The sequence below is a fragment of the Platichthys flesus genome, chromosome 13 (genome assembly GCF_949316205.1).
Source record: "Platichthys flesus chromosome 13, fPlaFle2.1, whole genome shotgun sequence".
NCBI classification, from domain to species: Eukaryota; Metazoa; Chordata; class Actinopteri; order Pleuronectiformes; family Pleuronectidae; genus Platichthys; species Platichthys flesus.
Window position 1 is genome coordinate 13,345,004 of NC_084957.1, and position 16,572 is coordinate 13,361,575.

Consider the following 16,572-nt stretch of genomic DNA (forward strand, 5'->3'; position numbering starts at 1 on the left):
AATGAACACCATTACAGAGGAATGCTCACCGTGTCATTTCCAGTTACACGTGACTTGCAACAGTTTAAATAACTCGGTCAAGCATTTGCATCCTGTCCTCTAAGTGGAACAGCTATTGTACATTTGCTTGTTGGGATGAATAAAACAAGGAAAATGAATCCTGCATTGCTTTACTGATCTATTAAAGTATGAAATTGACCTTTGTTAAGGCAGACAGGTTCTGCCTCCAACAAGATATTTACTGGGCCTGCGGTCGGGCGTTCAGCCAGCAGTTAAAATGGCCATAAGAGCTGCATTTCACAGCTCAGGCCCAGAGTGTAGGTGTCTCATTGTGGCCGAGGTGGCTGATTGCCATCCCTCCTCAGTGGACTAGCTGGCCAGCAGCTATTCTGACTGTTTAAGAGAAGGTATTATAACAATGACTGGTGGAAAAGCTCTCCTCTAATATCCTCATCCCTTTTCTGCCAGATGTCGAATTCTCTTTTACCTCTTAAATTCAAACTGAACATTCACTGTAACGTCTGTGCCTCGTTTTGCTTCCTACTTTCATCTGATTGCCAGTGTGTAACCAGGATGAGGACTCTCCAAAATCTACATGAGGATTAAAGTTGACATTGGAGCTCAAAAATACAATTGCCCTCCACTCTTGGTTCGATTATATATTCAGTATTGAGTTTACCTTAATATCAAGGAAGCCTCAACCATCTGCAGGGTAGTAGCTTTTTTTAACCATAATCTTCCAGTCACTGGTTGTTATAGGATGCTTAAATTTAAAGCAGTGTGATTTGTACTGTATGTAATTGATGTTTTAAAGAGTTTTTGCTCTTCTGCTTAGATGAGGATGGGATGAGTACTGTGACCATATGGATAGCTGGAGATTTTGAAACGGTCTCAGGAAAAAAGCTGTTACTCAATGCTCTGAAACATGTGGTGAGTTTTGTCACCACTTCTCCCCATCTCATGACTTAGCTTGTGTAATCTTGTAATTACATAACAAGCCATACAAATTTAGAAGGATTGGTAAAGTTACCCTGAAAAGGGTATTTTTCTGTTCCTTTTTGCTTTCCTAGAAATCATCCATACAGATATCTTTCAAAGTGAATATTCTCTGTAAATACAGATTACTTGGTTGTAACACAGAAAGCAAATATCTTCTGTTTGCGATGGAGGAAAACATTTATTTTTTGGTATATTAAGTGAAATTCGAGAAACTATGACTATGAAGCACTCAACACGCTTTCGTCTCTGCTTCAGTCAAACCTGCATTTTCTTGAAATATGAGAATATGTGATATATGTGTGTGAATTATATCACTGCTGTTTGTGTGTGTGTGTGTCTGTGCAAGCAGAAGGCCAGCCGTGGAGTGCGAGTGGGGGTGATAGATAACCCCAGCGGAAAGCCCACTGAAGATAACACTGTGCTGTACAGGGCTATCTGGGCCTCCTTCCTCACCCAAAAGAATAAGGCTACAGCCGAGTTTGTGCAAAAGCTCCTGAAAGAGGAAAGCAGCCGGCTCCTCCAGCAGGGGAGCAAGATGAAGGAATTACTGATGCAGGTAAAGAAGGGATTAAGAAATGCTGTTCTGTATTTTTTATTTTGTTGGTCATGTCAGATTCCAAACCTTTTATTTGCATTTCTTTTATGTTTCAATAATAAATGGGACCCTTTTATATCTCTTGCCATCACCAGCTACTGTAGAGCTGAGATTCAGAAACAGCTTGGCAATTAATGATATTTAGATATTTTTATATGATATTTACAAAGTAAAATAGTACATATGTACAAGTGGGGAATATCTTCTGTCTGCTGAAGTGTGTTTAGATTAGCTGTAAACATATAAATCTTGTGATGCTGTCAGTCGATACTTATTTATTAAAATGTATTATCTGCTGAATGCGTTTGAGCTGAAGTGGCAAAAATCATATTTCTCTCTTCCTTTTGACATGACAAGAATTTGTCAGAAGATCAATGCTAGGAAGCATGGAATCAATGCGAGATATCAAAATATATCAATATATATCACAAAATATATCAAATAAGCAAGTGATGCACCAGCACAAAAATACACAATGAATGTGTTTAGCAGTCTCAGTGAAAGTAAAACATAATAATAAATAATCAAGATAAAAATGAATCATGGAATTTAAATCCTAGATTTATTCTAAATTCAGTCAGTTAATTCAGCAGCCCACCACTGTCATTGTGTTGTTTTCGTTTCTACATTAGAAATTACATATTTTTTGGAAAGTTCCTCCGAACACTAAAGTAGAAGCTCCCACAAATGAGTTGCCTTTTTAGTTTGCTTTGCTTTCGCCATCCGTCCAGTCTATGCTGAACCAGCTCTGTGGGATTTAAGTCTGGAGCCTGTTCTGCTCCTCTATCATTTGAAGCCCCCGTCTGGTTCTTCTCTTCTAATGGTTTGGATCGTTATCCTGCTGTAGGATGAACCCCTGACCAACCAGTCTGTCTTCTTTTCGTTACTTTTTCTCAGGTGTTTCCTTTCCATTCTGATAGTTATATATAGTACCACTTCCTGCAGTGCAGTGTTGTCCTAATACTGCATCAGAGGGTGTAATGACACAGTTTGTTCCAACACTGCCTGAAGACACACAGGGGCTTTGAAAGTAATTAACAAAAGTTGGGACAACTTCAGGAATTGTTTGTATTAACTTCTATTTAATTCCATTGTTGCAGGAAAGATACAAGTTTACCAATTTAAGAATTCTCTTATAAAATTAACATGATTTTCTTTATTAACTTTGTACCATTTAAGGTCATTCACTGGACTCTGAACTGATTACCTTTTTATACAAATTAGGAGTAAAAAGAAGGCTTTCCAAAACTCTGAATCAATAGTGTACCAAGGCCCTGACAAATAAAGTACTTCATCTTTTTTATGCATAATCGTATAAATTCAAAACTGCCATTAAACAGTCAGGCTGATTGATTTGCAACACTTCATGCGATAGACTAATACCAGTAGAGATGCTTAAGAAATACCTGGATGAATATAAATAGTGTAACTTAAGCTCCCAGAGCTGATAGATTTATAAAGTCTTGTGGTACTGTGTCATATATTCCATACCCTGAAAGTTACACAGGTCTACAGTGGGAGAGTTAGTGCTTTAAAAAAGTAAGTAAATTGTTTTTTGACTTATTATTTGATTTTAGCTTGGTCGGCGTGATTAAAAGGTGTCTCTTTGAGAAAGGGATAATGAGCACAATGGTAAAAAGTAGGAAAATGAAGGTTGTCTATAACCACTTGCAGAGATTTGTCTGCCCCTGCTTTCTTGATTTAAGTGCACAGTCGGGGAAAATGGTGATTGATGAGCCCAACTTCTCGTTCCCCTCATGCATGATGCTCCGCACTCTGTGGATACCAAGGCAAGCAGTCTACTCACTTAAGGTTCCACCTGATCTGTCACAGGGACCAACACAAGCAGGCTTCACACTGAATCTTTAAGTTAAAAGGCACTGGGGGAAATCTGGTCTATAGGACCTGATGAATAGTTCCCGCGGACTATTTGTGATTGTGTGAGCGACGTGTGTTCAGCCAAGCCTGACTATCACTGTGCTGCTGTAAGCAGTCTACAACCGCTCGTGTTCTCTGCACTGCAGCGTGCAGAATCCACCCACGCAGCGTTGCACATAAGAAAACAAATTCGCAGGCACTAATCAGCTGACGGGAGAGCTTGTTTCTCCCCCGTCAGGATAGGTCATATAGCACAGGTTACATACGGGACCATCCATAACAAACCGGCCTGCAGGTATACCAGCCTTAACAATGAGGAGACAATGGGTTGGAAATAGCAGTGGAACAAGAGGAAAGATGTGGCTGTGTGAGTTGAGACCCAGAGTCGAGGGATATGAGTTTATTATTGGCTGCCAGGCAGACTTGCTGACTGGATTGTGCTGACATTATTGGTATTTCACCTGTTCTCCCGAGGAGTGAAATGTTAGAGAAACTAATAACTTGACTCTGCAAACCTCCAAACTCACACCCCCTAATTTGTTATAGACAAAAATGGCAGAGGCTTAATTAAGAGTTTGTTGTATTAATTACAAATTGATTAATCTCATTTTCACACATGTGCATTTCTGACAGCTTGCTCCTCTGGTTGAAATATTTTATGCTTGAAAACTGCAGTGATTACACTGATGAAAGGCATCGATGATATTGTGAATAATTGTTTTTGCCTCATACATCATTCCTCATGCCAATACATCACTCAGATTTTGTTTTGGACAGACTGTAAAGGCAGAAAGGTCCTTGAGCTAGTCTACTGGATCGTTCAGTACATCAGAATTTTTTGGGCGAATGTTTGTGTTAACAGAGCAATTGATGTATATAACACCCTGAACAAACTTTTGTTTTTCTGCTATAGGGCATGGACGCAGATGCCTTCGAGAAAAAGTTCAACACACTGGAAGTGGATTTCATCCTCAGTCAGCAGCTGTTCTGTAGAGAGGTCTTGAAACTGAGGCCTGGAGAGCGTGCAGTGATAAGCAACGGCAGGGTGAGTGGACTTCACCTGTGTTAGAAGAGACAAATTTATATAGTAGGCGAGACAAATAATCTGTCAAATGTTGTTGTTATTGTTTGCTACAGAGAAGCAGGATCCTTTAAGATGCTGCACTTAGGAAGTTTTTCCCTCCAGTGACTTCAGAGCACTTCCTTAGTACTGTCAAATCAGCACGATGTCTGTTTCTTAAAGGTCACAGGTGGCACCAACAGCAAATCGCGTGCGTGTTAGTGTGAGTGTCTCTGTATCTGCTGACTGTAGGTGTGCACTGTCTCAGCAGCAGCAGCAGCGATGCTGACAGTAATGGATGAAGAGGCCAGCCTCTGAGATGGCAGTAACAATTAATATCATTTCACATTCCTCTGCTGCAGTGGCAGGGCTCTTCTCCAAAAATAGAAAGGAGGCAAACACATCACTGAATTCCATGACTTTAAATGGCTAAAACACTATGTTACATTCACATTATATTTAACACGCCCCCGGTTGAGAAGTAAATAATACATGCTGGGATATGAATTAGAAAAGTTTTGTTCTGACCGACTTATTGTCTCCATGTTAGATCCTTGGCCCGTTTGAGGAGCAGGAGGAATTCACTGTGGAAGATTTCCAATTGCTGGAGAAGATTACATTGAGTGGTTCTGCAGAGAAAGTCAAAGCCAAAGTTAAACAGATGCAGATGAAGCCAAAGCAGTAAGTTTGGGTTTAGTTTCAAACTCATTATGTGAATTAAAATTATTATTATTAAATTTTTTTGACCTTTTTGTGTCCTTATTATCTATTTCCCTATCTAGATCTAAAAACAAAGGGGTCATCTTACTTAAAGCGGTTTTAGAAAGTATTCACACTCTGTCACCGTTTCCACACTTTATTTTGTAAATTGATCTAATTGCCATTTTCCCCATCAGTCTAATCGGAATAATTCCTACAATAAAATTAAAAATGCACTTTTAGAAAGTTTTGCATATTTGGTTATATTGAAAAAGAATATTCTCTCATTTATAAAAGTATTTGGACTGTTTGCTCTGACACTTATAATTATTATCTTTCATTTTCTTTGAGATGTGACAAAGATAACACAATTTTAAAAATACAGAATAGTGTATTTAAGGTCCCAAACTGCATGTCAAAACAAAAACCAAGCCATGAAGTTCAGAGGAACTCTGTAGACCTCTGATCAAATTGTTCTGAGGTACAGTTCAGGGCGAGGGTGTAAAACCATCTCTGAAGTTTTGAGTGTTTCCAGTAGCTCAGTGACCTCAATAATTGTCAAATAAAAGAAGTTTTGAAGAATTAGTCGCGTGGCCAAACTGAGCAATAGGGCAAGGAGGGCCTTGGTGAGGGTGGTGACATGAAAACCCAACAATCCCTTTAACAGAGCTTCAGAAGTCCTCTGCAAATATCAGAGACAGAAATGGAACTCTTTGGCATGTCTGGCGAAAACCAGGCACAGCTTGTTACTTGGCTAAATGCATATCTATGGAGAAGAATGGGGATGCTAGCGTCATACTATTGGGGGGGGGGGGGGTTCTCTGCAATACAGGGAAGAGTTGGGAGAATGAATGAAGCCAAGTACTTCAAAGTACTGAGAGTTCCTTGAATAAGAACCTGCCCCAGAGAGCACTCAACGTCAGACTGACAAGCCAGGTCACCTTTCAGTTCAGCAATAGCCCCAAGCAAACAGCACTGGAGTGGCTTCGGGACAAGTCTCTGACTGTCCTTGAGTGACCCAACCAGGAGAGACCTAAGTATGGCAGCTCACAGATGCTCTCCTTCCAATCTGACAGATGTTGAGATGATATGTCAGGAAGAATGAGATAACCTGCTCAAATTTCAGGTGTTTCAAAACTTCTTCGAGGGTTAACCCAAGAGGACTTAGAGCTTCTAGTGCTGCCAAAGAGACTTCTAGCAAAGAGTGCTGATTGAAAGGTGTGAATACTTCAGTTTACTCCAGATTGCACATTTTGGATTTAAAAAAATGTCTTACAAATATCTTGTAACACATTTTTATTGAAGGTAGATATGGCAAAAACTCTAGTTTCATCTGTTTCATGTGGAAAAGGTCAGTGTCACTGAATACTTTGCTATTTAAAAACCAAGCATTCTGAAATTAAGACAATTTCCTCTGTTTGAAGTTAGGCTTCACTGATTTATGAAGCTACCTTGTTAACAGCTTGACATCACAGTACATGAACTGTGTTTGACATCTCCGCTAACATGTACCATTAATAAATGATGGAGTGACCCTGCTACACCTCTTTTCCCTCAGCGCCAGCGACTTAGTCATGAAAGTTGATGCCCTCCTAAGTGCAGCCCCGAAAGGAGAGGTCAGGAGGGATGTTCACTTTATCAAAGACAGCCACAGGTGGGCAATGTTTTTCTTTTCTCCTGTTTACTGTCCTGTTGGCACTGCAGTTTCATTCTCTTTTGTTATATTACATCTGAAAGTCGCCACACCATCATTTCAAGCAGCCCAGAAAGGCAAATCTTTTGATTTCCAGTTCTGCTGAATAAGTGTTGTTCAACCTTTTGTTGCTGAATTCACTTTGATGTGCTTTTTCCTCCTCCTCAGTATTCTCAGTCTCTCACCGCGGGAAAACGAGGTGTTCTACGATGTGGTTGCCATCGTTGACCCCCTCACGAGGGAGGCACAGAAGATGTCCTCTCTGCTGATGGTAAGCTGCATTCTTCTCCCTATTGGTTCTCTTCTTTTCTGCCTCGATTCCTTACAAAGCAAGGATTCCCTGAAATAACTACAAGTGAGAACACAGAAGCAAAAAGTTCAGATTTGTTTATCATCATCAAAAGTTTTATTGTCATATCCCTTTTTAAGGACTTTATTTTACTTCGTAGAAGGTAGGGCTTTATGTGCTAAAACAAGTCTGCTTATTTTTCATTTGACCTGATGAGGTCATTTTGAGGATTTTTTCTTTAGTGACTTAGTTTCACTGAATCCCACTTGCTGTCTGCAGCTGTCTTGCTGGAGGCTTGCTGTCTTGGAGAATTCGACTTGGGGAGGATATAAAAATATGACTCACCACGTCTTTACAAAGCAGCCACCTTCAGTAGCCGTTGTTTGCGGTGTACGCTTTTCAGGAGGCTACTGCTGCATACAGTAGAAAGTATGATGCCTGCATATCAACATCATAGCTGGTCGTGAGGGAGGCAGCTCACTGTGCCTGTATCCACTTGCTCATTATTTTTTTGACTGCTGTTATGTTAAAAAGATGTAACGTTAGAATGTCTGTGCTCGGCTATTTGAAAACCCTGTTAAACTGAGTATAATAACAATAATGTGAAATTACTAGCTTGTTTCTCATCTGTTGGTCTGTTATCTGCTTTTCTCCTGATTTCTGGCCGGGTCTCGTCTTCTGTCTCTCCTGCAGGTGCTCAGTCAAGTGGTCAATGTGAGAATGCAGGTGTTTATGAATTGCAGGGCCAAGTTGTCCGAGATGCCCCTCAAGAGGTAAGCTTGAGCTCCAACAGTAATTAAATGTTCCTGTTTGGCTTGTTTGTGTATCCTCTGTCCGCTGCAGACTTAGCATCTCTGCCTCGCTCCTTCCCTTTGTTAAATTATACTGCACAGATGCAATCTGCTTAATAACACCACCTTATTGCTTTGGGCCTCCCCTTGCATCTCTGGTAAAGTGCTTACAGCTTGCACCTTTGCAGCTCAAGTCATGCAGTAAAAACAACCACATAAAAAAAACAAACACCAACAACAAATAAAAGGTTAAAATTGTCCATTATAAGCACTCCACCTCACAAATGTTAGTCATTATGTAATTTGAGGTGTTTTCTCTTTTAATTTGTCCCACAATGGGTTGAGTCATGTGTAGTGCAAATAAAGTGAAAAAGCTAAAATCTTATTGTTTAAGCATGAGATGGCAGGACATGTCAAGGAAGTTTATGCTCACCTTGAATGAACAATATACATCATAACCTTTACTAAACTCTGTGAAAGATCAGCTGGAAATAAACCTCCCCCCTACAAATGACTCACATGCTCCACCCACCCATCATTCTTCTCGTCCCCTTGAGGGATAATTGCATATAATTAACGCAGATGGCTATATTATATTTTCACATGAGACATAACTCAGCTGGAAGTCTGCAATCAAGCTGCTACTAGTAGCCATTCCAGTATATCACAGTGCAGACACGTCTCTGTTATTTCCCTTTGTTAATCAAATGTCTTGTGTTGCTGGGCGATTTCCTGAAGCCCCTTATTCGTCTTCAGCCATTGACAACTTGATAACCTGAGAACAAAACAGTTAATAGAAAAAATGCGAACACCTTGGCAGCCCTATGAAATTTCTGTTTGAAGAAATTAAAAGGCCCAACAGTCTGCTTTAATTAAATCAAGCTGCACCCAATTCCTCACATCCTTAGATATCGGTTCTCTAAATGTGCCCACTTTTTTTCTTCACGATCCATGAATTATTCCCTAAAATCTCACTAAGTAAAAGAAAGTGGAAAAAATATGACCCCAAATTGAATGGGCTCTTGACTGAACTACTCTGCATCCTTCCACTAAGGTTTATAGCATCCGTCCAGTTGTCATCTTCCATACTTGCTAACAAACAAACCTACAAATCAACCTAGAAAACAATCAGATGCGGGTGAAAACATAACCTCAATGGCGGAGTTCAACATTTTAACTCAAAACTAAGGCAATGGAGCTTTATTCAGTTTCTTAGCTTTCATCATTAAAATCCTGAGAATAACGATGTCTAGTTTAAAACGGAAGACGAGTTTTGCAATGACAAAGTGGCTTCTGCTTCATGTCCCTTTTAGAGTCGTATTTTAACCTTGGTAATCTTATAGCCCACCCTTAGCTATACGGCTGTCAGCGGGTGCACATGAATCCTGTTCTGAGTCAGTGGGTTCATTTTGTTAACTGTTATACGTCTCATAGTGGACGTGAGGCCGCGGGGCTGCTCATCTCCTTGTTCTCACTTTTATTCTCGCTGTGAATTGTATTTCTCCACCTTAACTACACCCTCCCCCTCACGCTTTCCTGTGCGATGGAAGTAGCTCCCTCACCCCACGGTTCATCAGACACTATTTGAGTGCCCTGCTCTGGCCCTCAGAAACACGTCTGCTGTGGAGGGAATTCAGTTTGAGGAAAATTTCCCTGTGAATAGAGAATGTATTGATGCACATTTGAGGGTGAGAAGGCATTATAAACAAAACGGATTAGCATTGGTAATGTTTATCATCTTCCATGTTATCTTCACTCATTATGGCTCCTCCGTGTCAGAGGGCGCGCTGAGTAAAAGTGATTAGCATAAACATTAGCCCAAAGCTGGCCTCTGTGAAAACTCCAGGTAATAAAACGGAAAGAGAACAATTCTGTTGCACATATCTCTGTTGCTGGCTGAGCAGGAACACTGGCAGTAATAGTATTAGATCCCTCACTTTTAAGAGATTGTATATACCCAACTGTCACAATAGAGCACATCTCTCCTGTCCTAGAAAGGAGAGTGTTGCACAACATGTCAACATTTTAGTGCTTGCTGAGGAGCACAGAGCATCTGTTTGATGCAATTGTTGTTTCTAGCCGGTGACAAAACGTCCTGCAACATATCCCCCATGTTCAGGCTCACTACGCTGTTGTTGGATATTATGTGAATTTGCAGTTAATTGTAAAGCACCTAAACTATTGATCATTTCTTTTTATTTGTCTTTGCAGCTTTTACCGCTTTGTCTTGGAGTCTGATGTGGCTTTCTTGGCCAATGACACAGTGTCACCAGGACCAGTGGCCCTCTTCATGGAGCTCCCAGAATCTCCACTCCTCACCCTCAATATGATCACACCAGAGAGCTGGATGGTGGAGGCAGTGCGCAGCCCCCATGACTTGGATAACATCCACCTGCAGGAGGTATCCCGCACCATAATCGCTTCTCCCCAGCAATCTTCTCACTCTCACCCTCTTGGTAGGATTGAGATATTTCCATGAATCACTGCCCCATGATTTGTAATCTCTTCTTTGCTCCAGGTTAATGGGATAGTGAGGGCAGAGTATGAACTTGAGCACCTCTTGCTGGAGGGCCACTGCTTTGACCTGTCAACTGGCCAGCCTCCCCGCGGACTCCAGTTTACCCTCGGCACGAATCGGGACCCGCTCATTCATGACACTATTGTCATGGCTAACCTGGTCAGCAGTCTTTCTCTTCATACTAGAGTTACCGAGACAGTTTCCTTGCACTGATGATATCATGGTAATCAATTGACTTGTATTCTTACCATTGATACTTGAGACGCTCCCTTTTTTTAACCACAACAGGGTTATTTCCAGCTGAAAGCCAATCCCGGTGCCTGGATCCTAAGATTACGTAAAGGGAGATCAGAGGATATCTATCAGGTCCTCACGTGAGTATTAATCAGTAGATATAGACTTTTTTTGGGGGCCACTGTAGTCTATCCTATTCTGTCCTGGCCTTCCCTATAACTCCTTACCTTCCCTAACCTTTCCTGCCCTGTAATGTCCTACTTTTCTCTATTCCATCCCACCCCATCCTATCCTATACTATCCTATCCTATATTCAATCCCTTCCCCTGTTGATATTGGGGTAAAAGTTAGATAATGATGCTAATTAGAAGACTTCATCAGTAGCTCAGCATCAAGGTTGTTCACAGCCACCTCTCTCTTTCCTACTGGTATCTGTGAAAATCATCACTATGGTAACATGGAGAGCTGCTGACACTAGCAGCTCAAGGTTTTGATGAATGCAGGGAGTTCTGCTCAGCGCAGAGGGGTGAGAGACAGGTAGGAGGAAAGGGATGCTATTAAAGAGAAGACAGAGTGTTGGGATGATTCAGCTGGTCACCTTCCATTCCATCCACCTCAGACTGCAGAATACCAGCAGCAGCATGTGTTTTAGTTAGGATGCCTTATGTGTCAAAGGCTGCATGTACTAGACTGATTGAGTTGGGGTTATTTAATTTCCCTGGATGAATAGAAACAGTATTGTGCTTTGGTTGGTTTGATTCATTTTCTTAAAAGATGCAATATCCTTTTTTGTGTTTTTGCATTTTACCTTTATTTGACAGTCAGTACAGGCAGACAGGAAACAATTAGAAATAAAGGGGATATAACATGCAACAGTTTTACTGTGGTTACAATGTACTCTGACACGTCAAATTCCTATTTTTCAAAGGATCTTTTCCCTGTATATTCCCAATAACTTCTATGTGACATAACAGTGAACAATAATCCCTCACATTCAATTTGCAATAATCCCAACCATGTACGTGAGTCTGCACAGGCAGCTGTGAAAACCTACGCAACAGTACCATACTAGATGTCCCTACAATCACAGATATTGTCCTCTCTAGCTATCCATAAGATTTAGGACATATACAGCCCTGGTTCCCCTGAAATCATATCAGACAACCAAGATTTATTCCCCAATCCTCCAGGTGAAGCTAAGAGGTGATGTCATTTTTCACCTTGGCAGTGTCATTATTCTTGTGGTTAGCGGCACTCTGCTCTGGTTAGGTGGCCGATCAGAGCCTAGTGGGAGTGTCTGTGCTCTCCGGTCCCCGAGCCTGCATTTTCCTCACGCACCCTGTGCCACTGCGCCTCGGCCTGACAGCGATGAATGAGATGGCCTGCTCTCCTCTCCTCAGAGCAGGGATACAGATTGATCTCTGGCGCTTTCTAACACAAGCCCTACAGGCTGAGTTGCACTAGTGACAGCATAGCGGACAAAGCACGAGCAACACTTGAGCAAAGGGGGATGCAGTTATGGCCAAATGAGGAGGGGGCATTTATCATAGTGATAAGGTTACTTTTTTAGCCTTTAGTAAGCATTGTGGTCGTAATGGCTAGCAGTGCATCATGGTCTATTGCTCATCTCTGGCTGAAGTTTGCTCTCTGGTGTTTTACCATCAGACCCCTGCAGATCCTGGCTGCCAAAACAAATTCACAACCGGACAAATCAGTCCTAAAACAATTACAGTGAAAGGCCAGTGTTATGCAGTCAATACCGTACAGACTTTCTCATTAAATCTACCACTATATACGGCATGCCTGGGAACTAGTGATGGATAAAATAATGGTAAGGTGATTTCTAATGTTGATGGAGGGTAATGAATATGGTCAGACTCTGGCCGCTTTCCCAGTTTCTGCTTTTATGTGTGTGCTGCGGTTGTCTCCCTCATAGTGCAGACTGTACTGTGTATGCTGTGTGTTTTTTGTTTATTTTTGCTCCTTCTATAGCTAAAACATGTCAGCCAGACACAAAAAATGTAATTCATTAAAATGTGGACTGAATGACCCTATTAGCATTTAAATCATAGTCAACTTGATTATTTGAGTTGTTCTTTGAATGCTAATATATACATACATTATACAGATATACATTTAGTGGCCAAACACAACATTGTCTTATTTAGATGGTAAATATTCTGGCCCTTATTCTTTAAATCCACTGATACATTTTAGTTTTAAGACCAAGCTGCAGTTACTAGCGTTTGTTTTCATTGAATCTCTGCCCCCTGCCTTCTCCTCAACTGCCAAACAAACCTTTATGCTAAAAATGTTTTTAAAGGAGTATTTCCTGTAAATCACCAGAGATATATATTTTTTACAGTGTTTATATTGCTGCAACAACAATTTTTTTAAGAGGATGTTTGGGCATGCACTCTATCGAGTGACATTTAAGTTTGTTTCCTTTTTTAAATAAAAATAATTTATATCAGTAAATGCATTGATTGCAAAATGCGATCAATGCATTTTTCCATTTTTAAAAATGTCATACAGCTGCTGATCCATTGCTGAGAGTTCATAATAATTGATTTTTACTCAGCGATGGTAACCAATGTCTCCCTCTTTATCCACTTTTTCAGGCACGATGGAACCGACTCCCCTGCAGATGCTGGTGATGTTGTTGTTATGCTGAACAGTTTCCACAGTAAGATTATCAAAGTCAGAGTGAGTGTGTTTCATATTTACGTTAAACGCTTTATAGCTCTGAACATTATTGAACTTACAGTAAAATGTTCAACAGTTTTTATGACGTGCATGTCTTTCACAGGTCGTAAATTAATTATTTCACATTGTCACACATAATATCAGAAAAAAACATCCTCGCCTTGTGTCTCTTTTGTTGTTTTAGGTGCAGAAAAGGGCTGAGAAAATTAACGAAGATCTTCTTAGTGAAGCAAGTGAAAGCAAAGGCATATGGGACTCCATAGCAAGGTTCGTAATCTATTCTCACAAACAGCTAAGATTTCGATGTTTTCAGTTGGTTTAAAATATTCACGCAGCAGCCACAACTGTTTGCTCATTGACTGGTGGGTTTGTTGAAGTGCCTTATGTTTGTCAATTATACATTGCGGTTCCAGGAGATCTTATTCCTCCCCTGGATCCCGACTCCGATATTATGCTGTAAGATCTAGTCTTGCAAAAAATATGTGCTTCTGTAGGTATGTGTGTGTGTGCGTCTGTGTGTGTTTTTCCCCCAACTCTTCCTAACTGTGTGATCCTGTCTCCTCACTTAATGCTTGCTGTATGAAGTGTTTGGAGCACTTTTGAGAAAAGGTAGGCAGTGTTGCTGCAACCCATTTAACACTTATAACTTCTTTATCATACTCATTAGCATGCAGTGTTTATTGATGGCTTTCAACTGCTTTGCTAGTCTTGTGTTTTGTAACGAATCCAAATGACTTATTACTTTCAAACACAATATAGTAACATTGTAAAGCTATGTTTATATAAGATATTCACATTTTCATGTTTTGGTCATAATTTTTTATTTGTTTATTCATCAATGTGGTCCTTTTACAACATTACAGGATTTGTCGTATACATGTTTGTATTCATGCAAAAGTGCTTAATCCTTAATGCACAGTTACATACAACCATACATCTACAGAGTTTTTGATGCAATGTGAATTCCTATTCATCATCAACTAAGGGGTCCCTGGTCAGATCTGAGTTTGGTTTGTCACCAGTCAGGTGGAGAAAGAGCCTTAAGAAGTGAAAATATCAAACATTATCATTAAATACAACTTTAGTCATCTTAATACAAAGTAGAAGCTCCAAAACCACAATCTTGGGTAGGGGCTGGACTTTTCTTTCTGGAGTTGAATATGGTGCGATGGGTCACATTGATGCAGAGATGCTTTGGGGCCGCTGGCTGAAACAACTCAGTGTAGGCGTTTTCCCAAGAGAAAAGGATGACCAGTTGTGTGAGGTCTGTGCCTCTGCGCTGAATAACAATTCAGAGCACTTTGCCTTATTGGAGTATTTATTTGTGACCCTGGTGAAGGCACCACATAGGAACTCCAAAGTTCTGCAGACCTTTGTGCTCATATGGATAACCCCCGGACAGGGTTTGAATAGGAAACACAGCCGATATATATAAAGAGAAATCTTTGACCATATATGAATGATTAACTCTGTAGTTTAATTGTTAGCGGTTGCCATATGTCTTGGACACTAAAATGAGTAGAGGACACCAGTAGTGCAGGAAGCCTTGACATGACGTTAAAGGAGACAGATTGAACCTCAAATTCAGTTTGATCAGTCATGGAAAAATGGATCAGCTTCTAACTCTCCTAAAACCTAACCCCAATCTGCATTTCTTTCGGAGGAAGCTGGAGTACCCAGAGAAACTCTATGCAGAAAGAGAGAATGTGCAGAGTCCACAAAAAAGGGTCTGAACCAGGATTTGAACCGAGGACCTTCCTGCTGGGGGGTAACAGTATTACCCACTACAATTGGAAGGGATATGCTCATGTAAATTAGGAGTGTCTGGCTGTATTATGAAATGAAGCCCGAACTCAAAGTTCAATCACTGCCCTTTATGTTGAAAAAAGCTAATTCAGGTGGTTGGGCTCCCTGATCTGGACACGTCCTGTAGAAGTATTCTTGTCCTCTCCAACTGGAAGCATACGCCAGGCCCCACCCAGAACAAGCCGAGCAGATTACAAATCCCTGCTGGTCTTGGCATCTGTTAATTAGGTGCCTGTGTTTGACACTGGGGAAAACAAAACTTGGGTTACCCTCAGTAGCCTAATCCTGCCTCGACCAGGAGAAGATTAAAAGAGGAAAGTGGCCGGAAAGAAAGACCAATACGTTTAAGTTGAATGCAATTTTTAGACCATTTCCCATGGTATGCTTACATTTGAATGATGCAAGTACTCAACATTAAGAGGTTAAAAAAAAGAGATCAAATAAGATGAATAAGCTTTAACACAATTGCTCCGTAAGTGCTAGAGATGAACTGATCTAAAATTAACTGCATTTGGAGAGAGGAGAGTACTTTCATCTGGCAGGATTCTAATTTATCTTCCTTTACGAAATGAGAGTTCATAAATCTTAAGATGTAGAAGCCACTCATCACATTAGGCAGAAAATCTAACCATATATGCTACATTTTGCTTGTAGCTGCTATCCAGAACTAATAATGATGGTCTGTATAGTCTAACCTCAGAATCCTATGTTGTTACAATCCATTTAAGTAACAAATGAGACAAAATGCTGAGACAATATTAAATAGTTTGACAGTTAAACCCTCACAAGAAAATATGTTTCTCTAAAAGAACGGAATGTCAGTCATAGAGAAATAAACATTGGAATAAAATTTCAAATGTGCAGACCTTGACCCTCAAAATATTCTTGTATGAAAAGTTAAGATATTTTGCCGCACCTTGCTTCGTTTTTTGAAACACTGAATGCTTTGAGAGCTTCGTCGTTGAGGGGCGGGACTGAAGGCCACGCATTGATCTAACACCTCCATAGAATTAGTGAGGTGGATCCATCCATTAGCAAGCATCAGTAAGTCAGACCTTCGGTGGAGTGAGGTGGGGTCTTGGCCAATCATGTTCTTTGGTTTCCCAAACTTAATCTGGAGAATAGAAAGAGATGTGCCCTATCTTTGAATTCCAAGGTTTTTAATGTCTGAGATTTGTGTAAAGAATCAAGTGGTTTTGTCTGAGGCTTGTTAAATGTGCTGGGCTAAAGCAAAAAGTGTTTGCAAACCATATAACTCAACGGATAAAGTGAACCACAGCATTAGGTTGTTGTGATGAGGATGC

The 16,572-nt window shown here is 40.5% G+C and overlaps 1 protein-coding gene across 2 annotated transcripts in view; it reads left to right on the forward strand.

The window, feature by feature from the left end:
- uggt2 (UDP-glucose glycoprotein glucosyltransferase 2) overlaps nucleotides 1–16,572 on the forward strand; it is a 35,518-nt gene that overhangs the window by 10,039 nt on the left and 8,907 nt on the right. The window contains exons 21-34 of one of the 2 annotated variants that reach the window (XM_062401970.1): nucleotides 836–930; nucleotides 1,349–1,555; nucleotides 4,386–4,517; nucleotides 5,083–5,213; nucleotides 6,790–6,885; nucleotides 7,093–7,195; nucleotides 7,907–7,986; nucleotides 10,216–10,405; nucleotides 10,523–10,681; nucleotides 10,811–10,896; nucleotides 13,378–13,462; nucleotides 13,647–13,729; nucleotides 13,876–13,962; nucleotides 14,048–14,071. In XM_062401970.1, the coding sequence (XP_062257954.1) occupies nucleotides 836–930; nucleotides 1,349–1,555; nucleotides 4,386–4,517; nucleotides 5,083–5,213; nucleotides 6,790–6,885; nucleotides 7,093–7,195; nucleotides 7,907–7,986; nucleotides 10,216–10,405; nucleotides 10,523–10,681; nucleotides 10,811–10,896; nucleotides 13,378–13,462; nucleotides 13,647–13,729; nucleotides 13,876–13,962; nucleotides 14,048–14,071 (1,558 nt within the window). The remainder of the gene's footprint in view (nucleotides 1–835; nucleotides 931–1,348; nucleotides 1,556–4,385; nucleotides 4,518–5,082; nucleotides 5,214–6,789; nucleotides 6,886–7,092; nucleotides 7,196–7,906; nucleotides 7,987–10,215; nucleotides 10,406–10,522; nucleotides 10,682–10,810; nucleotides 10,897–13,377; nucleotides 13,463–13,646; nucleotides 13,730–13,875; nucleotides 13,963–14,047; nucleotides 14,072–16,572) is intronic. The other variant, XM_062401969.1, reaches the window with a different exon arrangement.